Source organism: Cupressus sempervirens, chromosome 7 (assembly GCF_028749045.1).
Source record: "Cupressus sempervirens isolate cs-2001-9-10 chromosome 7, ASM2874904v1, whole genome shotgun sequence".
Taxonomy (NCBI): domain Eukaryota; kingdom Viridiplantae; phylum Streptophyta; class Pinopsida; order Cupressales; family Cupressaceae; genus Cupressus; species Cupressus sempervirens.
The window spans coordinates 907,052,975-907,071,222 of NC_143124.1; the positions used below are offsets into that span (position 1 = coordinate 907,052,975).

The following is an 18,248-nucleotide window of genomic DNA, read 5'->3' on the forward strand; positions in this document are numbered from 1 at the left end:
AACAATTTAAAACTTATTTCATGCACCCTTTATTGAATATAACTTAAACACACTATAACATCATCAAATAGAAGTTAAAACTTAACATACATAAACATGGAACATAAAATCCATCACATATGTAACTATGTTATCTAAAATGTAAATTGTAGGCTAGCTGAAGTAAATAGAAATCAAATGATCACAATGATTTAAATCATAGAATATATGTAAGATGATCCATAAGACATCAAATCATAAATGTATGTAAGAATCTAAGATGAAGATCCATGAAAGTTTGAAACATATGTCTATCAATGATTCAGTATCAATATCTGTAAACAAAAGATAAAAACAAGGCTCTAGCTCAAGCCTCAGACTCATAGTCATCATCATCATCCTCAACATCATCCTGAAGCTCGGCTGCAGCCTCAGCCTCAGCCTCTGAGTATCCAGTCTGCCTAGTAGCAAGGCGTCTAATGTAGGTCCTAGAGAACTGCCAAGCCATATCTCCCGCATGTAAGATGGGCTCATGAACGTCGCTAGGGCCTGTGCCTGTGCGTGCACGTGTGCGTCTACCAATGCCTGAAGAATGTGCTCTAGCTGCCTCAGCCTCTATATCCACCTGGTCAACCCACACACGGTCTTCCTCAGTGAAGACTGGATCCACAACCTCTGTGAGCCACTCTGATTCTGGATCAATCTCCTCTAGAATGATCGGAGAGGAGTCAGTGCCCAAAATCTGTCTGATCCTAAGACGGAGGTTGTAATGAACAAAGACAATATCATTCAACTTCTGCACTGTCAACCTGTTTCTCCTCTTCGAATGGATGTGCTCGAACATGGACCAACTGCGCTCACATCCAGAAGCGCTGCTTGGCTGACTCAGAATACGAATGGCAATTTTTTGAAGTTTTGGGGTTGTGGCCCCAAACATTTGCCACCATCTATCTGCAATAAGGGAAAAATTGAAAATAGAAACAATTAGTCTCATTTACAAATTACAAGTTAACTCTAAAATTACATAATCAACTTTAAGATTAGAATCTAGATTCATGAACATTGAATATATTATTTAATTTTTACCTGGCTGTAGTGTTGTCTGAGCATTTATGGCCATCTTGCTAGAGAAAAGTGGCCCCTCTTTATTGTTGAACTGGTCTAGCTCAACAATCGCAGCAGCGCTATCTTCATCGCTACTCAACCTCTGAATCACTGTGTATAAGCCAATGAGAACCTCCGCATCCGCCTTGAACTCAGGACGGAAACGATATGCCGGATTCAGAAAGTAAGCTGCTGCATGGATGGGTCGATGGAGCTGATTCTGCCATCTCCTATCGATGATGTCCCAAATAGGGCCATACCTCTCCTGCACTCTTGCATATTGGGCTCTGATGGCCTCCTTGGCCCTATCCATGCCCTCATAAATGTAGCCCATAGAGGGCTTCTCCCCATCAGCAGTTCGTAGCAAAGCTACAAGGGGCTCAGTGACCTACATATAAAGTAAAACAAAAAACTTGAGTCAAAACTTAAATATAAAATAATATAACTTAAAGTAAAAGTAAAATACTAAATGTTAAATTGCAATAAATTTACCTGTAGGATTTCTCTAGCGGGTTTCCAAAAACCATCCTCATCAAATATGCAATCCGCCACATCTATCCCTACAGTGGTCGTAGCATAGGAAGAGGAAATCCACTCCCGCCCAACAAACATGCTCCTCAATTCATCCCTTGATGTCAACAAGGACTGCAAGGTGATGAAATTCGAGGCAAACCTCGTGATACCTGGGCGAGCTAACTCTTTGCCTTCTGTGTACTTCCTCATTGTGCTAAGGACAAATGAATGATTATAAATGAATTTGCATATGTTTTTTGCCCTTTCCACACATGACTTGACAAACTCAAGTTTGCCAATTTCCTCCAACATGAGGTCAACGCAATGTGCCGCACAAGGGGACCAAAATATGGTGGGGTGCCTCTCCATCAAAAGTTTACCTACAACAATTTTAAGTCAATTAGAAATTCAAATTTCAAAATTCAAATAAATTTATTTTCAAAACTTGAAAAGTTAAAAGTTTACCTGCAGCAACATAACTTGCTGCATTATCCGTCACCACCTGGATCACATTTTGTTCTCCCACCTCTGCTATGACTTCCTCAATAGCCTCACATAAGTATGTGGCATTTTTTACATGTGCGGAAGCATCAATGGATTTGATGAACATGGTATATCCTACAAGTAACAAAACAACGAATTAGAATATTAAAATTAAATGGATCATCAACAAATCAAAATTTACAATTATGTATGTAGGAAAGTAGAATGATCAATTACCTCCACAGGATACAAGAAAATTGAGGAGTGTTCTATTCCTCCTATCTGTCCAACCATCAGTCATGATGGTGCAACCCTTTGCAATCCACTCCTTTCGGTTCTCCTCGAGCTCAGCCCTCATGTCCTCTACCATCTCATCCAAGAGGTATCCGCTCAACTCAGCCTCAGTTGGGGCTTTAAACCCCGGACCACAAATAGCAACCGCGTCTATCATGTTCTGCCAATAAGGAGCCCTGTCACAAATAAAAATTTAGATATCAAAGACTCAAATTATAAAACAAGTAAATATAATTAAAGTTTTACTTTTACTTTTAATTTTAACTTTAAAGAAAACAACGAAAAAAGAATCAATTACCTGGCTGCAATAAATGGAATGTTGCAAAAGTACCAAAATTTGCATATCTCCTTTCTGGCAGCATCATGAATTTCCTTGTTCAAACCCATGCCCTCAAGCGTGGGTTGGGAACCAGGAGTAGTGCGGGGCACAAAGTAACTATCCATTCTGTTTTTCCACACTCTAGGCTGCAATAGGTTGGTGTGGGACTCTGTCTCAGTATGTGACCGACTAGCATTAGCACGAGCAGAAGAACTAGGATAAAAAGGAGGCCTAGAAGAACCCTCTCCAACACAACCTACAGATGCAGAAGCTGATGCAGATGCAGATGTGGATGCGGCTGCAGATGCGGATGCGGGAACATGGGAGCCAATACCCCTTAACCCTTCAAGTTGCATTTTCCTATTGGCTTTGTCTTTTTCAATTTTTTCTAATGCCATTAAGCAAGTGCGTTTTGCCTCAGGAGTTTGGTGAGTGCAAATTGTAACATCGTGTCCAGGTATAGCAGCAATGTGGTATTTCAATCTATAAATACCCCCAGAAGTTATTTTTTCTTTACAAAAAATATATTTTGTTTGATATTTGGTTCTTCCAGGAAACTCTTCGTTATATTTCCAACATTCATCTTTTCTACCCATTGCGAATTTGCAAAAAATGAAAGCAAAGGCTGCTGCAATAAAAATTTATATGTAAAATATCAAAGTTTGAAGCTAATAAAAGCTACAAAACAACAAACCCTAGTTTGCAACTTAGTAAAAATAAAGAACATTCAAGATCTAAACTAAAAATCTTGAAAACTATAAAAATTTAACAAAAAATGCATAATACACTAACATGCAAAAAAAAAAAGAGCACTTACCTCTTGCAAATGAGTTGAGGAGTGTTGAGATTGGCTCCCTAATGCTCCCAATGCAATTGATGGCCTCCCCAAATGGATTGCTGATCTCTTTTGTGCTCTTTCTTCTTGCCGGTTAGAAACCTATGGCTTTTCTTTTCTCTTCTTCTCTCTCACTTTTCCTCTCTTCTACTCATGTTAAATAAATAGAAGGCCCTTTAGAGTTATAACAAAGAGAAATGGTCAAAAACAAAGTAAAAAATTCAAGCAATTTTTTAAAATTTTACAACTCTATACTTTATTGGCCGCGGGCGATTCCTGCCGATTTTTCCAAGCGATTCATGCGATTTTTTGCCTGAATCGCCTGAATCGCCAATTCAGGCGATTTTATGGCGATTCTCGTTACTCTGGCCCAAACAGCTTCAAGGGAAAGATCAATGAACTCACTGTCCAAATGATCTTTGTATTATTCCTTGAAAAATAGTAGAAATGAATAGTGTAGTCGGAATAAAGTAACCATTATGTTTAGTACTTGTTAAAGCTAGTGGGGTTGGGTAGTTAGGAGGTGAGAGAATGTGTCGATTGGTTCCCGACCAACCGACCCTTCTATAAGTATTTGGAATATTGTCAATGTACTCATGTTGTTTTTGGTATTAATAAAGAAACCATTTCCTCACCTACTGGTATTGTGGTATTAGTGGTACATTCTATGTTTTACTTTATATGTATCTCAATTGTGTTATTCTGTATGATTAGCATATCTCTGTGAGCTTGAGTGATACTTGAGTGAACTTGAGTGATATTTCCACTCTACAAATAGTATTGCTCCTTCCTCTTCTTGTCCTGTGAACCAGACTTCTGCTCCTTTTGATCTTGTAACTAGATCACAAATCTCGCTTCCAATAATCCCTCGGATCACTTACTCGCATTCAGTAAACACTCTACTCCTTTTCGCACTTCGCACTCAATACAATGATCACAACTACCATGCATATCTTACAAACAAGGAAAACATCTTTCCTTTATGCCACATCTTCAAAATAATTCCTTGAGTCGACCTTGAGGCTTTCCCAATTAATTATAATAAGATAATTAATTAATTTACAATTACAATAGCACTGTCGGTTCACAATCTATACAACTTCTCACACATGTGACGCTAGGGCTTGCGCATCTGCTAACATCATCATTAAACTGTCATCAGTCACTGGCTGACCACGCATCAACAGATTATATCACTGCCAAAGGATATAATGCAAACATCAGAAACTACTTCTCAGATACTTTGTCTCTATACTGCTCTTTGTAAATCAAGTACAACTTCCATACATCTTCAACTTACATGCTATGCATTGAACCTTCACATTAGGACACTAAAACAAACATGTCCATGAACGTGCATCACCAGATAATCGAAACATTGTCCATACAACTAAGATCTCTGTCTGCTACTTTGTCAGTCTTCACAAACTTATTACTGTGTTGACATCAATGACAAACACAGTCATGAATGCAACATGTCAATACTCTCCAATGCTTAGGATACTCCCCCAAAGGAATATCATCAGCATTCATGCTAACATTTGTTGGCTTCATTTAGGAGTATATTGTCACAACAATACCTACCACATGTAAATAGTTATGTCACCATTTAGGGTACTCTACAGTTATGAGCCTTTGTCATTGTTGCTCTGACATTAAGTGACATTGTGCATCATGGGCCAAAGGCTGGCCTCAAGAGAATTTGAATATCTTGAAGTCTCTCAAAGACAACCTAAAAAGTGCTCAAAATCAACATAAGATGTATTCTTATTGACATAGGGGTCTACCTCCAACTTCAATCATACAAGCAATTTTCTTTAAAGAGAAGTGGTGCCAAGAAGTTAATGCCACACTTTTATGGACCCTACAGAGTGGTTCAGAAGGTGGGTGAAGTTGCCTACGAATTGAAAATTCTGAAGAAAATTCAGATTCACAACATTTTTCATGTTCCATGCCTTAAGAAGTCAGTTGGTCCGTCATGGTGTTGGAGGAACTTCCAACCATTGACAAAGACAAAAAACTTATTTTAGAACCAACAAAGATCATTGACATCAGAGTTGAAAAGTTGAGGTAGTGCACCAACAAAGAGTACCTAGTTTGTTGTAAGGAACTGCCAATTGAAGATGCTACATGGGAAAGCAAAAAGATTTTGGAGCATCCAAGTCTGCAATTGCTTGAGGACAAGCAATTTTTGGGCTGGGAATATTGTAATGTCCCCTATATAATTAAATAATTCAAATAAAATTATTTGTTGCATGGCCCTAAAACTTAATAATATCGTTTGGGCCCCTTTTTAATTTATTACTTATGTTTTTGTGGTGTTGGCATGTTATAACCCTTTAGGAAATTTTGTAGAGACCATTATGAGGCTGATTTTGGTATAGTCGTAGGTTTGGCGAATTTGATATTTTCTTTGTATTTGTGAATTCTAGTTGGAGATCAGTTCTGTTGCAATTTTATAGGTGTAAGATTCTCCCTATTTTGTATTCGCAATTTCAGTGGGAGTAACTCCTCACCCTATTTTGCCCGTTGGTCCGAATATGTGAAGTCTTTATTTGAAGGCCAATGTGATTTATATTTATATAGAATCTGATCTTCTCATATTCGATTTATATTCATGTATCCTCTTTGTACACTTGCTTGATTTAACATCGTTTTCTAAGTATAGACACATGAAGGTATATTCGTACATGTGCAAGGACAAAACTCACTTTAGGGATTTGGTAGTCAAAGGACTATATGAGGAAGGTCGTACGAAAGGAAAGGACTCACCATATAGATGGTGACTGCACGGTGGGACTCATGGACCATAGCTTTGACCCTACAATATTAGGAGATCTTGAAGTGAGGGCATACTAACAAGTGTCAAGAAGCACTTTAGATAACAACTGCTTTACTGTACAGGCAAGACAATAGAGTGTGCAAGGGGATAGCCACCATATGACATAAATTGTATGACCAATAAGCTATAAATTGTATGCAGTGTGAGACCATACAGTTGAGAATTTGGTTTGCAAACAGTGATTTGGAGTTCATACAATATTGTGGAAAGGTAGTTGTAAGATTAAGGGTGCCAACAATACATTCCCGATTTGAAATTGTACGACTAAAAGTGCCTATGAAACATTACAGTGCTTTGATAACATGTCATGAATTTCGTCATTAATGCATGTGTAGCCATTTAATATAGGTTTAGTTATTCAAAATATACAACAATATTCAACGATTTACTTCTTTTCCAAATAAGTAATTAATAAAATCATTTCAAAATAATATTAATTTATAATATTAATACTTAGCTATAGTATATAGAGAGTAATTAGTATCATACTAATATTAAAGTATACAACCTATTAGTCAATTGTCAGTCATTAAAATTAATATATATTAATGACAATAACCAATAAATATTTAAATAACAAAGCAATTAATAATAGTAACTAAAGATCTTATAGTACTTGATTGACTGCAATAGCAAGTCAATAAGACTTATTGACAATAATAGTAAGCGATGGTGATAAATTGCACATTACTCATCAGCTTAATTGCACCTGTTGAGGGACGGGTCATGACCCTCGATAATAGTAATGAATAAAACTATGTTTTGGGAGGGATACATAATTAAAACTAGAGAAGATAGTAAATAAAAGGGGAGTATTAAAATATGCCTTACATATGCCATATATTACGAAGCATAATAAAGTCAAGTTAGGAGTATTAGGCAAGGAAATATCATACCTAACAGATCAGATTTAAGTTAATAAAGTTTAATGCCCCCCTTTTTTTTTATCAATAAACGGCCAAAGCCTTGTATTATATTAGATAAATAGAAAGACTTTACAGAGTTCTCCGTTCAAACGGGCACTGTTAGGAAAGAACAGAGTAAGAAAACCTCCAGTCTTGCTCGGGACTGAAGTCCTATATTATATAGAATTAAAAGGGGCATACCCCATTGTAAATTTAAGTTATAGTTTGCAAATTTATACACATTTGTTGAATCAACAAATGAGAAAGTCACAACCAAGGGGAAGGGAACAACGAGCTCGAGAGAAGATGAGAAAACAGCCAAGAGAAATGAATGACCAGCCAGAGGGAAAGATCTGACCTGCATCAAATATGTCTAACTTCCAAATGGGGATTAGTAGCCAGAGTTAAGGAGATAAAATCCAAGTAACAAGTAAGAGAAAACAATCAATATACTTGGAGTACTCTGAACAGAGCCCTTAATAAATGTTGCCAATTCCTACATGCATTGTTTTATCATATAATGATGCTCCACATTAATATTAATTTTCAGTTAAAAACCTAAAAAAAATATTAAGCCATAGAGATTCTTAATAAGGATTCTCCTTATTATTGATAAATCTACCAAATGTGTCAGCTTATTTTGAAATATATCCTTGTTTTGAGTTTGCTTTGTTATTTTGTTCACCATTCTTTTTCTTTACTGATTATTTAAGTTTATTTGATAGTTTTAATGAATTACTTTTATCTATTGATGGAGATTATGTTTTGAATACCCCGAATTTGATAACCGTCGAGATCCTGTGAGTTCCTTTGCTAGGTTAACGATTAAGATTAACGATTACAGAATGATTAATGAATATAGCTTTTCCTATTCAGCCAATTTATTAGAGGTATATCAAAACAGTTTTTTAATAAATTAAAACAACTAAGATTATTAATTTGCTTCCTACTTTGAAAAAATGATACCTAAAAATCCAGGTTAAAGCTTGCTGAGCCAACACCTTCCTAGAAGAATTGTAGGTTGAGCAACTATACCTACTATAAACGTTGAACAAATAGAGCCATAATCTATGAGATGGAATGATTTATCAGGAAGAACCAGAGCAAATACCCACAAATTGCTGCAAAAGGATAGACCACCGAGAGGGGCCAAGCCCGAGAGCACTTAAAGAATGAATAGAGGAAATACATAGTAGAGTAAACGAAAGATATATTCATGTAAGATATATATACATAAGTGAAAGTGACTAAAACCTACCGAGCTTAGAAGCTACCCAAGAGAAGAAGTAATCTAAACACTGCTTAGGGAAAATGCAGCAATCCTAACAACCGATAGAATACATAAAAAGGCCACCCCTGGCCAGTCAAAAGGCCTAACTAGAAAAAAACCCACAAAGCAAACATATAAAACAAAACCCAAAAGCCCCACTAAAGAGAGGGAAAAAGAGCCACCACGACTACTTAGAGTAATAGATCTACCAAAAGCCACCATTAACAGGTCCTCGAACTCCTCTACGCTCCAACATCCTCCTTTCCAAAGACCATGATGATTTTAGATCCTTTCCTAATGTTTTTGGCCCATGACCTAGGAGGAAACTCATAAGCATTTTCGGTCCTGCTTGACTTATCAAAATTAGGAAGGTAGAATTCTACAGCTTCTAAGTTTGAAAAGTCCACACCTGGATGAATATGTGCATCAAAGGCCTCAGGTAATTCAATAGCCAATCTGTAGCAGGGTCCTCAATAATACCCCTCCATCGTAGCAGAAATTGGACGCTGGCTTCCATTCTAGGCCACTCACGGAAAAAGAGGATATTATCCTAGATAACTTGTATAGGACGCCTAGGAACTATTGCAAGCTCGAAACTCCCCAGCTGGTGAGCCATGTAGGCTTCTGGCAATGGAATTTTAAGTTTCTCGTCAATACTAAAGACCACTTGTTCAAGACCTACCAACCAGATAGGGTCGAATAAGTTGTAACAAAGCCTAATTATATCCCATTTCTCAACTTTGGCCGTAGCTAGGCATCCAATCCAAATACCTAGAATGTCACTATTGGTACACCATGAGAAGTCATAATTGAAGACGCCTTCACCTAAAACCCTACTAATAGCAACCCTGCTCATCTCGTCTATGGGTCTGAGTAAGTGAGTCCATCTCTCAGGTTTTACTATTCCTCAAAAAGCCATAGTTCGGTTTTCAAAGGCATGACACAGATAGATATTAGTATCCATGAAGACACCTACTTTAGACAAAGTAAGATGTAGTGGGGAAAAATGCAGAGAAGAGAAAACCCGGCTTGCATTTATAGGAACAACAACTTAGTCAGGAAGGATCTAGAAAAAGCCAGAGGATGACGCAATCACAATACAACTGGGTAATGATTCATGCGACTTGGAATCATAATAAAAGGAGTGCCTAAAATCACAAGATCTCAGAATGATGCAACCACATAAGCTGAAAAAAAGTGAGCCGAATTCACACCAATTGGGATAATCATAGAACCTAGTGTCATGGGGGAATGCAATAGAGATCTAAAGGTCGTGCTTATCACCGCTAACTAAATAGAATTATTCAATTGCATGTTTTCTTCATTCGTTCCTTTATTTACTAAAAGATCTGCTTCTATATTACCTTCTCTATATATATGCGTAAACCTAACTTCTTCAAATTTATCCAAAAGTCTGATAGTTTTTTCTAGTCCGAAGTTTAACATCTAATTAGGATTCCTTCCTTTTCTCAGCACATTGAGGATGATCTATGAATCTCCTTCGATTATAATTTTCTTGATTCTTAAGCTTATGCTCTGTTTTAAACCTTCATGTACTGCTTCTAATTCTACCATATTGTTAGAGACTATTCCCAAGGGCTTAGCTCATTTCAAGAGCCAATTTCCAGATTCCTCCCTAATTATACACCCTATTCCTGCTACTCTCGGATTACCTTTAGAGGCTCCATCAAAGTTAAGCTTCTTCCAGCCTTTAGGTGGGGGTTCCCATTTGCATTCTTTTCTGGCGGTCCTATTTTTATTTTTGTAGATGAGGGGTGGATTAATTAGATGTTTCCAGTTCTTTTTAATTTTTACATCCCAATATGAGAAAAAACCTTCTTCTTTTGATGTTTTCCTGAGGTTGCACTTTATGACTTCTATTATACTAACTTCAATCTTGTTGAGGAGAGATGATAAATTGAGTTCTTCATTATTGAAGATCCATCTTTTTCTTTCCTTCCATATCTCCCATGCTAGGATAGATGGGGTGATATTCCAAAGTTTTTCGTATACTTTTTTATTATATTTTTTTGGCCAACCTAGAAGATCATCTTGCCATTTTTTTGGGAGAGGGGCTGTCCAGTTCAATTTGAATTTGAGCCATCCCCAACATTCCTTAGCATATTTGCATTGGTATAAGAGTTGCTCTGTAGTTTCTGATTCTTCTTTATAGAGGGTGCATCTCAATGGCCCTTCAAATCCCATTTTCCTGATTCGATCTGCCGTTAGGATTCAGTTTTGAGAGGCTGCCCATAGAAAGATACCTACTTTGGGTAGACCAGCTGGGTCCCATCAAAGGTTTATAGGAATTTTTATTGCTTCCCATCTTTGTGAATTTATTATTTGATTGTATCCCTCCTTTACTTTGTAGATTCCATCTTTTGTAGCAGCTTGACCTCCCTATTATAATAGTTGATTGGACGCTTTCTAAGTATAGTTTTTATGATCTCCTGGTCAGCAGGGTTGAGGCCTCTATTTTCTAAGGATTTCCATTTCCAAGGGATTTCTTCATCAAATGGATCATGTTGGATATAATCTTCTACCTTAGTTCCCCATATTGTTCTTAATCGAATTTTTGCATTGTTGGTTATGTCAGATTGATCAAGAGGGGGCTACCCGTTCCAAGAATCTTCCTACAATAGGGCTTTATCTCCTCTACCTATATCCCATGTAGTGTTTTTTGCAATTAAAGGACAACATTTTAGCATAAAATTCCATGTTGCAGAACCTCTGGGGGGTTTCCTAGTTCTTAATAATGATGTGCTATCGGATGCATTCAGATATTTGTTATACAAAATTCAAGCCCATTTGCTGTTCTTTTCTTGATACATTCTCCAAATTTGTTTTGCGCCTAATGCTTCGTTCTGCCAATCTAGATTCTTTATTCCTAGTCACCTTGCTTCTTTAGGCCTACAAATTTTTTCCCATCTTATTAAAGTTGCCTTCTTATCCTCTATACCTTTCCAAAAGAAATCTCTTAATTCCTTTTCTATTTTCTAGTTGATATTCTTTGGTAGTTGTGAACATGTTAGTTGATAAGTAGGTATGGCTGATAGTACTGTTTTGATTTTTGTTGCTTTCCCAGCTTTGTTTAGCCATTTTCCTTTCCATGCTTTTGTCTAATTATCTATTCTTTCCAAAGTTTGCTCCCAACCTTGGTTCTTTTTGACCCCTTTATCTAGGTATATTCCTAGGTATTTATAGGGGAAGGTACCTTTCTTACATCCTATTTCATTGCAGATATATTTTTCTCTATCTAATGTTGTATTTAAGAAAAAAAATTCAGTTTTTTCTGCATTAATTTTTTGTCTTGATGCTTTTTGTGTAGTTGTTTAGGATCGTTTTAATATTGTCTGTTTCTCTTTTAGTACTAGCTGTAGCTAGTATTGTATCATTAGCGAATTGCTGATGTGTGGTATTAGCCCCATTTTCAGTGACCTTAATTCCTTTAATTTTATTTTGAGTTTGTACTATCTTAATTGATCTCCCAAAGGTTTCAGCCATGATGATGTATAGGAAGGGAGAGATTGGGTCCCCTTGTCGGATCCCCCTAGATATGCTGAAGAATCCTTTTGGAGTTCTATTTATAAGGAGCGAGACTTCTGGGGTAGATTGGTTCTCATTCTGTAGATTATTTAAGAATGTGCTGATCTCATGCCATACTACTATTTGTTTGCTGTTAGGGTTGGCCCATAGACGTTTATAACTATGATCTGGAGGTTATTTTTTGTGCTTGAAACTCTGCATCCCATCTAGGTAGGATTAGTGATTATTATTTCTAGATCGATTTTCCAGTAATTCCATACTATTCCCAATCCATCAGAGGCTCCATTTGATTCTTTGAATTCCGATTTCCAAGTTCCTAACTTCTGTCCTAGTTTAGTTCCTTCTTCTTTGTTTAATTTTGTTTCTTGAATTAATAAAATTTCCGTTTCAAATAATGTGAGATTACACTTCAACAAGCATTTCTTGCTAGGGGCATTTAGACCCCTAGCATTCCATGTTGTAATTCTCATTGAACCTTGGGAAGGTTGTTCCCCTTCCCGCCTTGTAATATTTCACTTATCTTAGTTTGTTCCTTTACTTGCCTTGCTGCCTCCCTAAGCTCTTTAAGTGATTTTTGTCCAAATTTCAGTTTTTGTTTTCCACCATTAGGTGTTTTCAGACCTTCTTGATTAATGGATATTCCCAGATTTTCCAAATTTGATTGATTTCAGACCTTTGCTGAGATTTCTGATTCTTTTGTTTCCAGTTCATCCTCTGATAAAAGTTCTTTAATCAATTGATCGTTTAATGGGTTTTCTTCTACTTCTGAAGCCTTACCTTCCCCCTCAATTTTGCATTTTCCTAATCCTTCTTCCCTGGGGATTGTTTCCCCTAAGAGTCCAAATTCTTCCCAGGGTGAATCGTCTTCTATCTGATATTTTAGTTCTCTTGATTTGCTTATTTGACTGCTGCTCTGTTCTGCTTCTCTAATTATAGTTTCTATCTCTATTGGTATCAATAGCTTTGTCGCTCTCTTGTCCTTTGTCCTATTTACCTCTTCCTTGTCTAGATCAAACATATCCATCCCACTATTAGGTGTCTGCCAAAACATATAACTTTTTTTCTTTGATTTTTTTCTGATGGTAACATTACTCCATTGAGTTGATTCAATTGGTGGTATGCAAGAGCTCTAATTTTCTTTTTCCATTTGTACTTCTTCATTTTCTATAGAATTTTGCTCCTGAATGATATTTTCTTCTATTCCCATTTTTTTGTTATTATCTATTGCTGTCTCTCGATTGCTCTTCATTGCATTTTGTTCCATATCTATCTCTTCTTCTAATAATTTTGTCTTTGTATTGCTTTCTCCTTTTGTATTCTTTTCTGATTCAGACCTCATGATTGTCTTGCCTTTATGTTTTGTGTGGTTGCTGTTCGCTATAGTAAATTGATCTTCGAGATCAATTTGTAGGAGCAACACCTCATGGGAAAGCTTTTTTAATTTTTTCGTATTGAGCTCTATTTGTTCTAGTATTTCCTTTTCTAATTTGTAATCTTTGTAGTTTCTATATTTATCCATTGAGATATGATAATCCATATTTGTCTTCCTTCTAAACTCTATCTTTTCCCTTTGATCTTCTTGCTTTGCCTCTTTTTTTTTTTAGGTCTTGATTGTTTTTATTCTCTTTGTCCTCTGATCTTCTTTTTCCTTGTTTTCTTTTGCCCTTTTCTCCCTTTTTCTGATGATCCTTAAGGCTTCCTTTAGCTTACCTTTTTAAAGTTTGCTCCTATAATTTCATTTATTTCTCCTTCATATTCAGTAAATGTTAATTTATATATTGATTTGTTAGTTATGATTTTTTTGTTTATAGATTCACTTTGTTTTGTTTTTATTGAGACTAAGAATCTTATCTTACTTGTTTTATAATTATTTACTTCAAATCCTATTAGATCTCCTAAAGATTGCCCTATTCTTTTTATTATATTAAAGTTGGGTTGCCATGCTATAAATTTAATAGGATGCCCTTTATAATAATAGCTTGAAATTTCTATCAATTCGTTCCTAGTTTTACGGTCCTGACATTGCAAATACCAATGATAATTATCATGAGGAGTTATGTTACTTACCTTTGCACCGAAGATTTTTGTTAAGTTCCGTTCTAGATTAGCTTTGTATTTTGCTAGGCCGTTCCAAATCGCATAAATTTCGAGATCAGAGCATTCTTGCCATTTTGCTTCACTGTGTTCATTGCTAATGATAATAGTTTCAAAGTTTTCCACATTGTTTGTTTTTTTAGGAGGGTATGCAGATTCAATCTGCTTGTTTGCTTCAAGTTGTTTTTTCTTTTATGGGGGAATATAAACAAATGACTGGGGTATCATTGCTATATTCTTAATTGATCTATCTATAGGGTTTTTTGGCAAGGACGGAAAAGGTATTAGCTTTTTTGCTAGGGCTTTAGACTAGAGCAAATAGGGTTTAGTGGTTCCTATAGGTATGTTATTGGGTTCTGAAATCTTTAAGGGCCGAGATAACATACATGTGCTCAGATTATTAACAGTAGGGTTGGTTTTTTCTTGTTTACCTTCGCTGTTAATATATTTGGTTTTCTTGAAGAAGGCTTCTTGGTTCTTCAGTCTTCTGATCCAAGGAGTCTTTATTGATGGTGGGTTTTGAGATTGGTTGTTCATTGCCTTGCTTTTTGTTTTTCTAATTTTTAACTAACTTCCATCCATCTTCTTCGTTGCTCTTCTGTTTATTGATAATAGCTGCACTCCAATTTGCGTGAAGCATGATTAAGGTTTCAAAACCACTGGTCTTTGCAGATGTTTTACTCCATCGTTCTTCCTGATTAGCAGAAAGGACATCAAAATGGTTTTTGATTGGTAGTGAGCTCCCCCCTTCATTCTGATAAGGATTCGATGAATTTTTTGGAAGGTTCCTAAGTTTGGAGGTATTCGTGGGGGCACTTGTATAGTTTTTATTTTTTATCGCCGAAAATTGTCGGATGCCTTGCTCTTTTCGTAGCTTTCGTCATTTTCCAAGTTTAATGCCTCTTTTAACATCATTCATGGATATTATAATTATGCAATATATGTCGTATTATATATATATATATATATATATATATATATAGATATATAATTTATTTATTTATTCATTTATGTATATAGAGATACAAACGATTATGTATATTATAATTGTAATGCAATTATTTAATGATTCATTAATAGATATAAATGAAACCTTTGAAAGGATAATATTGATGATCATTTAGACTTGATATGTTCACTAATGAGATATTTTATAATGAGATCAGTTTACCTCATATGGGAAGTGATTGACCTGAACTCTATATCATCGATATGGGAGATTGGTAATCTCCATTTGACTGACAAAAAATATTGCTATAATTTCTATAATGCTAGTATGTGAGATTGATGTAATCCCATCTAACCGACATGCCTAAAGGTTAAGACCAATAAATCTCTATAATGCTGGTATGTGAGATTGATGTAATTTCCATTTGACCAACATGTCGGAGAGAAATGAATATCTATAATGTCAGTTTGTGAGATTGGAGTAATCTCCGTTTGACTTCCGTGCTTGAGACTAATGAATCTCTATAATATGCTGGTATGCGAGTTTGAATAAAAAAATAACAACACACTTATGAACTGTAGAAATATTGTTTCGTTTTGCTCTTATTTAGATGATTCAATTGTGTAAGATTTGATTTGTTTTGCATCAATGTTTTAAAAAATGATTGGAAAATATTGTCAAGCTGAACAAAATCAAGCTAAGTAGAGAAGTAGAAAGATGAAGCCAACCCAGACAGCAAGGTGTATGATTTAATTTGCATCAATGTTTAAGAAACGATGGAAGACATGATTCAGCCAGACAAAGTCACTTTAGAGTCCTGGACCATTTGGATCATGGATTTGAGTAGGAATTGGAATTTGGAATTCTAAAAAATTCTTAATCCACTGTTTGGGTCTGCAAAATGGGAATTGGAATTTGGAGAAATGTGGATTCAGTTTCCCCATTTGACTCCCAAAACAAGTATTCCATGTCCCCTCAAAATTCTTGTTATTTGGAATTCCCATTTTAATTCCCAGTTTTTGAAAATGAGGATTTCAACTGAAGTGAAATTAAATTGGGTTTGACATTCGGATGCCCATTTGAGGGCACCTATTTTTGCCCATATTTTTGAAATTTAATTTTTTTAAAATAGGGGAAAAATTTCTGCTATTGTTGCACCTACTCATATGTTTGGATTACCTAAAATAACTAGTACTGCACATATGTAATTTCTTTTGTTTTTCTTTTAACTTTTTCTTGAATTTTTATTTTGCAATGAACATCGTTCATTTTAGGCATGTGTGGAGTTGGAAGAACCATGAATAGGTCCTTGAACTACAAATTGGAGATACAGATAGCCTTTCTCACTGCAACTTTTATATTCATTTTTTGAACCATATATTCGTATTTTGAACCAATTATGCTTGGAATAAAAAATTCCGAATATCAAATCTTTTTGGGTTTGAACCAAACAATCCCAAAATAAATTCCAGAAACCGTAATCTAGATTTCAAGTTCCAGAATCCCAAATCAAAGATTTTAAATTCCAATTCCTAAATCATATTCCAACAACCAAACAGGCCCTAAGAGAATGACAAAGTCACTGTTGAAATTATAAAAATATAAACTTGATCTTATTCCAATTCCACTTTTGTACAACCAAACACGGGCAATCAAATTCTAGGTGAACCAAACGGGTTTGGAATTGCAATTTTCAATTCCCATTCCCAATTCTAATTCTCAATTCCTATGCCAGCAACCAAATGGGCCCTAATAATAGATTTAGACTTAATTATTACATATTAACTCAATTCTACATTGCACATCTTAAGATACAATGGTTCAAGCTAAGATATTCATAATACGAATTATTAACTCCTCATATCTGACCTTATTACTATTTAGCTTAATGATGGAATCCAAGTTGCCTAGATACCAAGTTGCATCTGAATATGTAGTTGTAATCCAAGTTGCCTAGATACCAACTGCAATGGGCTCCCTGAGAGTTTATAGGTCTAAGTCCATATCCTATCTTGGTACTTGCCCTCAAGGCTTCTAGGACACTGACCCCTACGCTATCTTTGAGACATATGGCTATTGCTTGGATCTATACAAGCCCCTTCTTGATAGCATCACAGACTTACTTATTTAAGTCAAGTAGTATATAAAATTAAATATGGTCTCAATATATAATTATAAGTATTTACTTGTATATTTAAATATATTCATTAGTTACTTAATCATGTTTCAGGCTTCAACATTTACCTGATACAATACAGAATTCAACAGTCTGATCTTATAGCTGCCAGTATTACTGGCGGTACTCAATCTACAATCTCTGTTTTTACTTTTTCCTCTTTATCATTCCTTCTATGCTAATGTGCTAATAATCCAAATTTGCACTTGATTAATGAATCAATATTGTTAGTGTTATGTCTAAGACAAATAACTTATCTTTTATTGCTTGTTAATCACAGCCTTCTTATATTTAAATTTATGTGTACACTTTGGGCTTCTTAAGATCACACCCTTTTCTCTTAATAATACAGTGCATATGAGTTGTCATTATCAAACATACATTTAATATATATGTATCCACTCCATAATGGACAGTTCATTCGCACAATCATGTTCATTGTATACAGGTTGCTGCTTCTAATACTTATTCTCTGGCTTCTTATATTAATTGCATCTTTTTTGTTTGCTTAAATTTAAATTTCTATCGTACTGTCAATTACAGTATTAATTTATGGTATTTGCTTATTTACTGTTATTTCTCTTTTATCACCTCTACCATATTACTCCCTATCCTCCCTTCCTTGTCCTTGTTTCTGACCTACTCTTTGTATTGCTCCTTCATTCATGGAAGGGAAAGTATCCCTTGTAGATGGGTTGCGATGGGACTGCTGATGTGGAGAGTCAACAGTGCCATCGGCTAAGTTTTTATCTCCTTCGAGCATAACAAATGGTGGTCAGGTTGAATAAAATTAAATATAATTTTTATCTGATTATTACTATTATTCATTGAACATTGATTGATATCAATATTATTACTATTATATAGATTGATATTGATATATTAATTAATAATTAATAATTATTGATTTAATTTATTTATTCAATTGTTTAAAGATTA

At 35.4% G+C, this 18,248-nt stretch overlaps 3 protein-coding genes across 11 annotated transcripts in view; 1 reads left to right on the plus strand and 2 right to left on the minus strand.

The window, feature by feature from the left end:
• LOC149550448 (GDSL esterase/lipase) overlaps window positions 1-18,248 on the plus strand; it is a 93,870-nt gene that overhangs the window by 26,836 nt on the left and 48,786 nt on the right. The window lies entirely within an intron of this gene.
• On the minus strand, window positions 275-1,417 carry LOC149550449 (uncharacterized). The gene is made up of 2 exons (XM_089793474.1): window positions 1,066-1,417; window positions 275-930 (listed from the first exon to the last, which is right to left on the minus strand). The coding sequence occupies exons 1-2, from the start codon at window positions 1,415-1,417 to the stop codon at window positions 347-349; spliced, it is 936 nt and encodes a 311-aa protein (XP_089649600.1). The 3' UTR covers window positions 275-346.
• On the minus strand, window positions 1,493-3,816 carry LOC149550450 (uncharacterized). Of its 4 annotated transcripts, none has more exons than XM_089793473.1 (5): window positions 3,783-3,816; window positions 2,672-3,674; window positions 2,317-2,549; window positions 2,062-2,214; window positions 1,493-1,976 (listed from the first exon to the last, which is right to left on the minus strand). In XM_089793473.1, exons 2-5 carry the CDS (start codon window positions 3,286-3,288, stop codon window positions 1,549-1,551), a joined length of 1,431 nt encoding a protein of 476 aa, XP_089649599.1. In that variant the 5' UTR covers window positions 3,289-3,674; window positions 3,783-3,816; the 3' UTR covers window positions 1,493-1,548. The 4 variants fall into 4 exon arrangements, with proteins under 4 accessions (XP_089649599.1, XP_089649597.1, XP_089649596.1 ...); XM_089793471.1 differs by lacking the exon at window positions 3,783-3,816 and having other exon boundaries at window positions 2,672-3,317; window positions 3,510-3,732; XM_089793470.1 differs by lacking the exon at window positions 3,783-3,816 and having other exon boundaries at window positions 2,672-3,320; window positions 3,510-3,732.

Bases quoted from the DNA above. Each gene is read 5' to 3' on its own strand.
- LOC149550450 (XM_089793473.1), bottom strand. From the start codon at position 3,288: ATGGGTAGAAAAGATGAATGTTGGAAATATAACGAAGAGTTTCCTGGA. The intron at 2,215-2,316 runs GTAATTGATCAT...TGTTACTTGTAG, and splicing joins TTTTCTTGTATCCTGTGGAG to GATATACCATGTTCATCAAA. The intron at 1,977-2,061 runs GTAAACTTTTAA...AAATTGTTGTAG, and splicing joins AGCAAGTTATGTTGCTGCAG to GTAAACTTTTGATGGAGAGG.
- LOC149550449 (XM_089793474.1), bottom strand. From the start codon at position 1,417: ATGGGCTACATTTATGAGGGCATGGATAGGGCCAAGGAGGCCATCAGA. The intron at 931-1,065 runs GTAAAAATTAAA...CCCTTATTGCAG, and splicing joins TCAGACAACACTACAGCCAG to ATAGATGGTGGCAAATGTTT.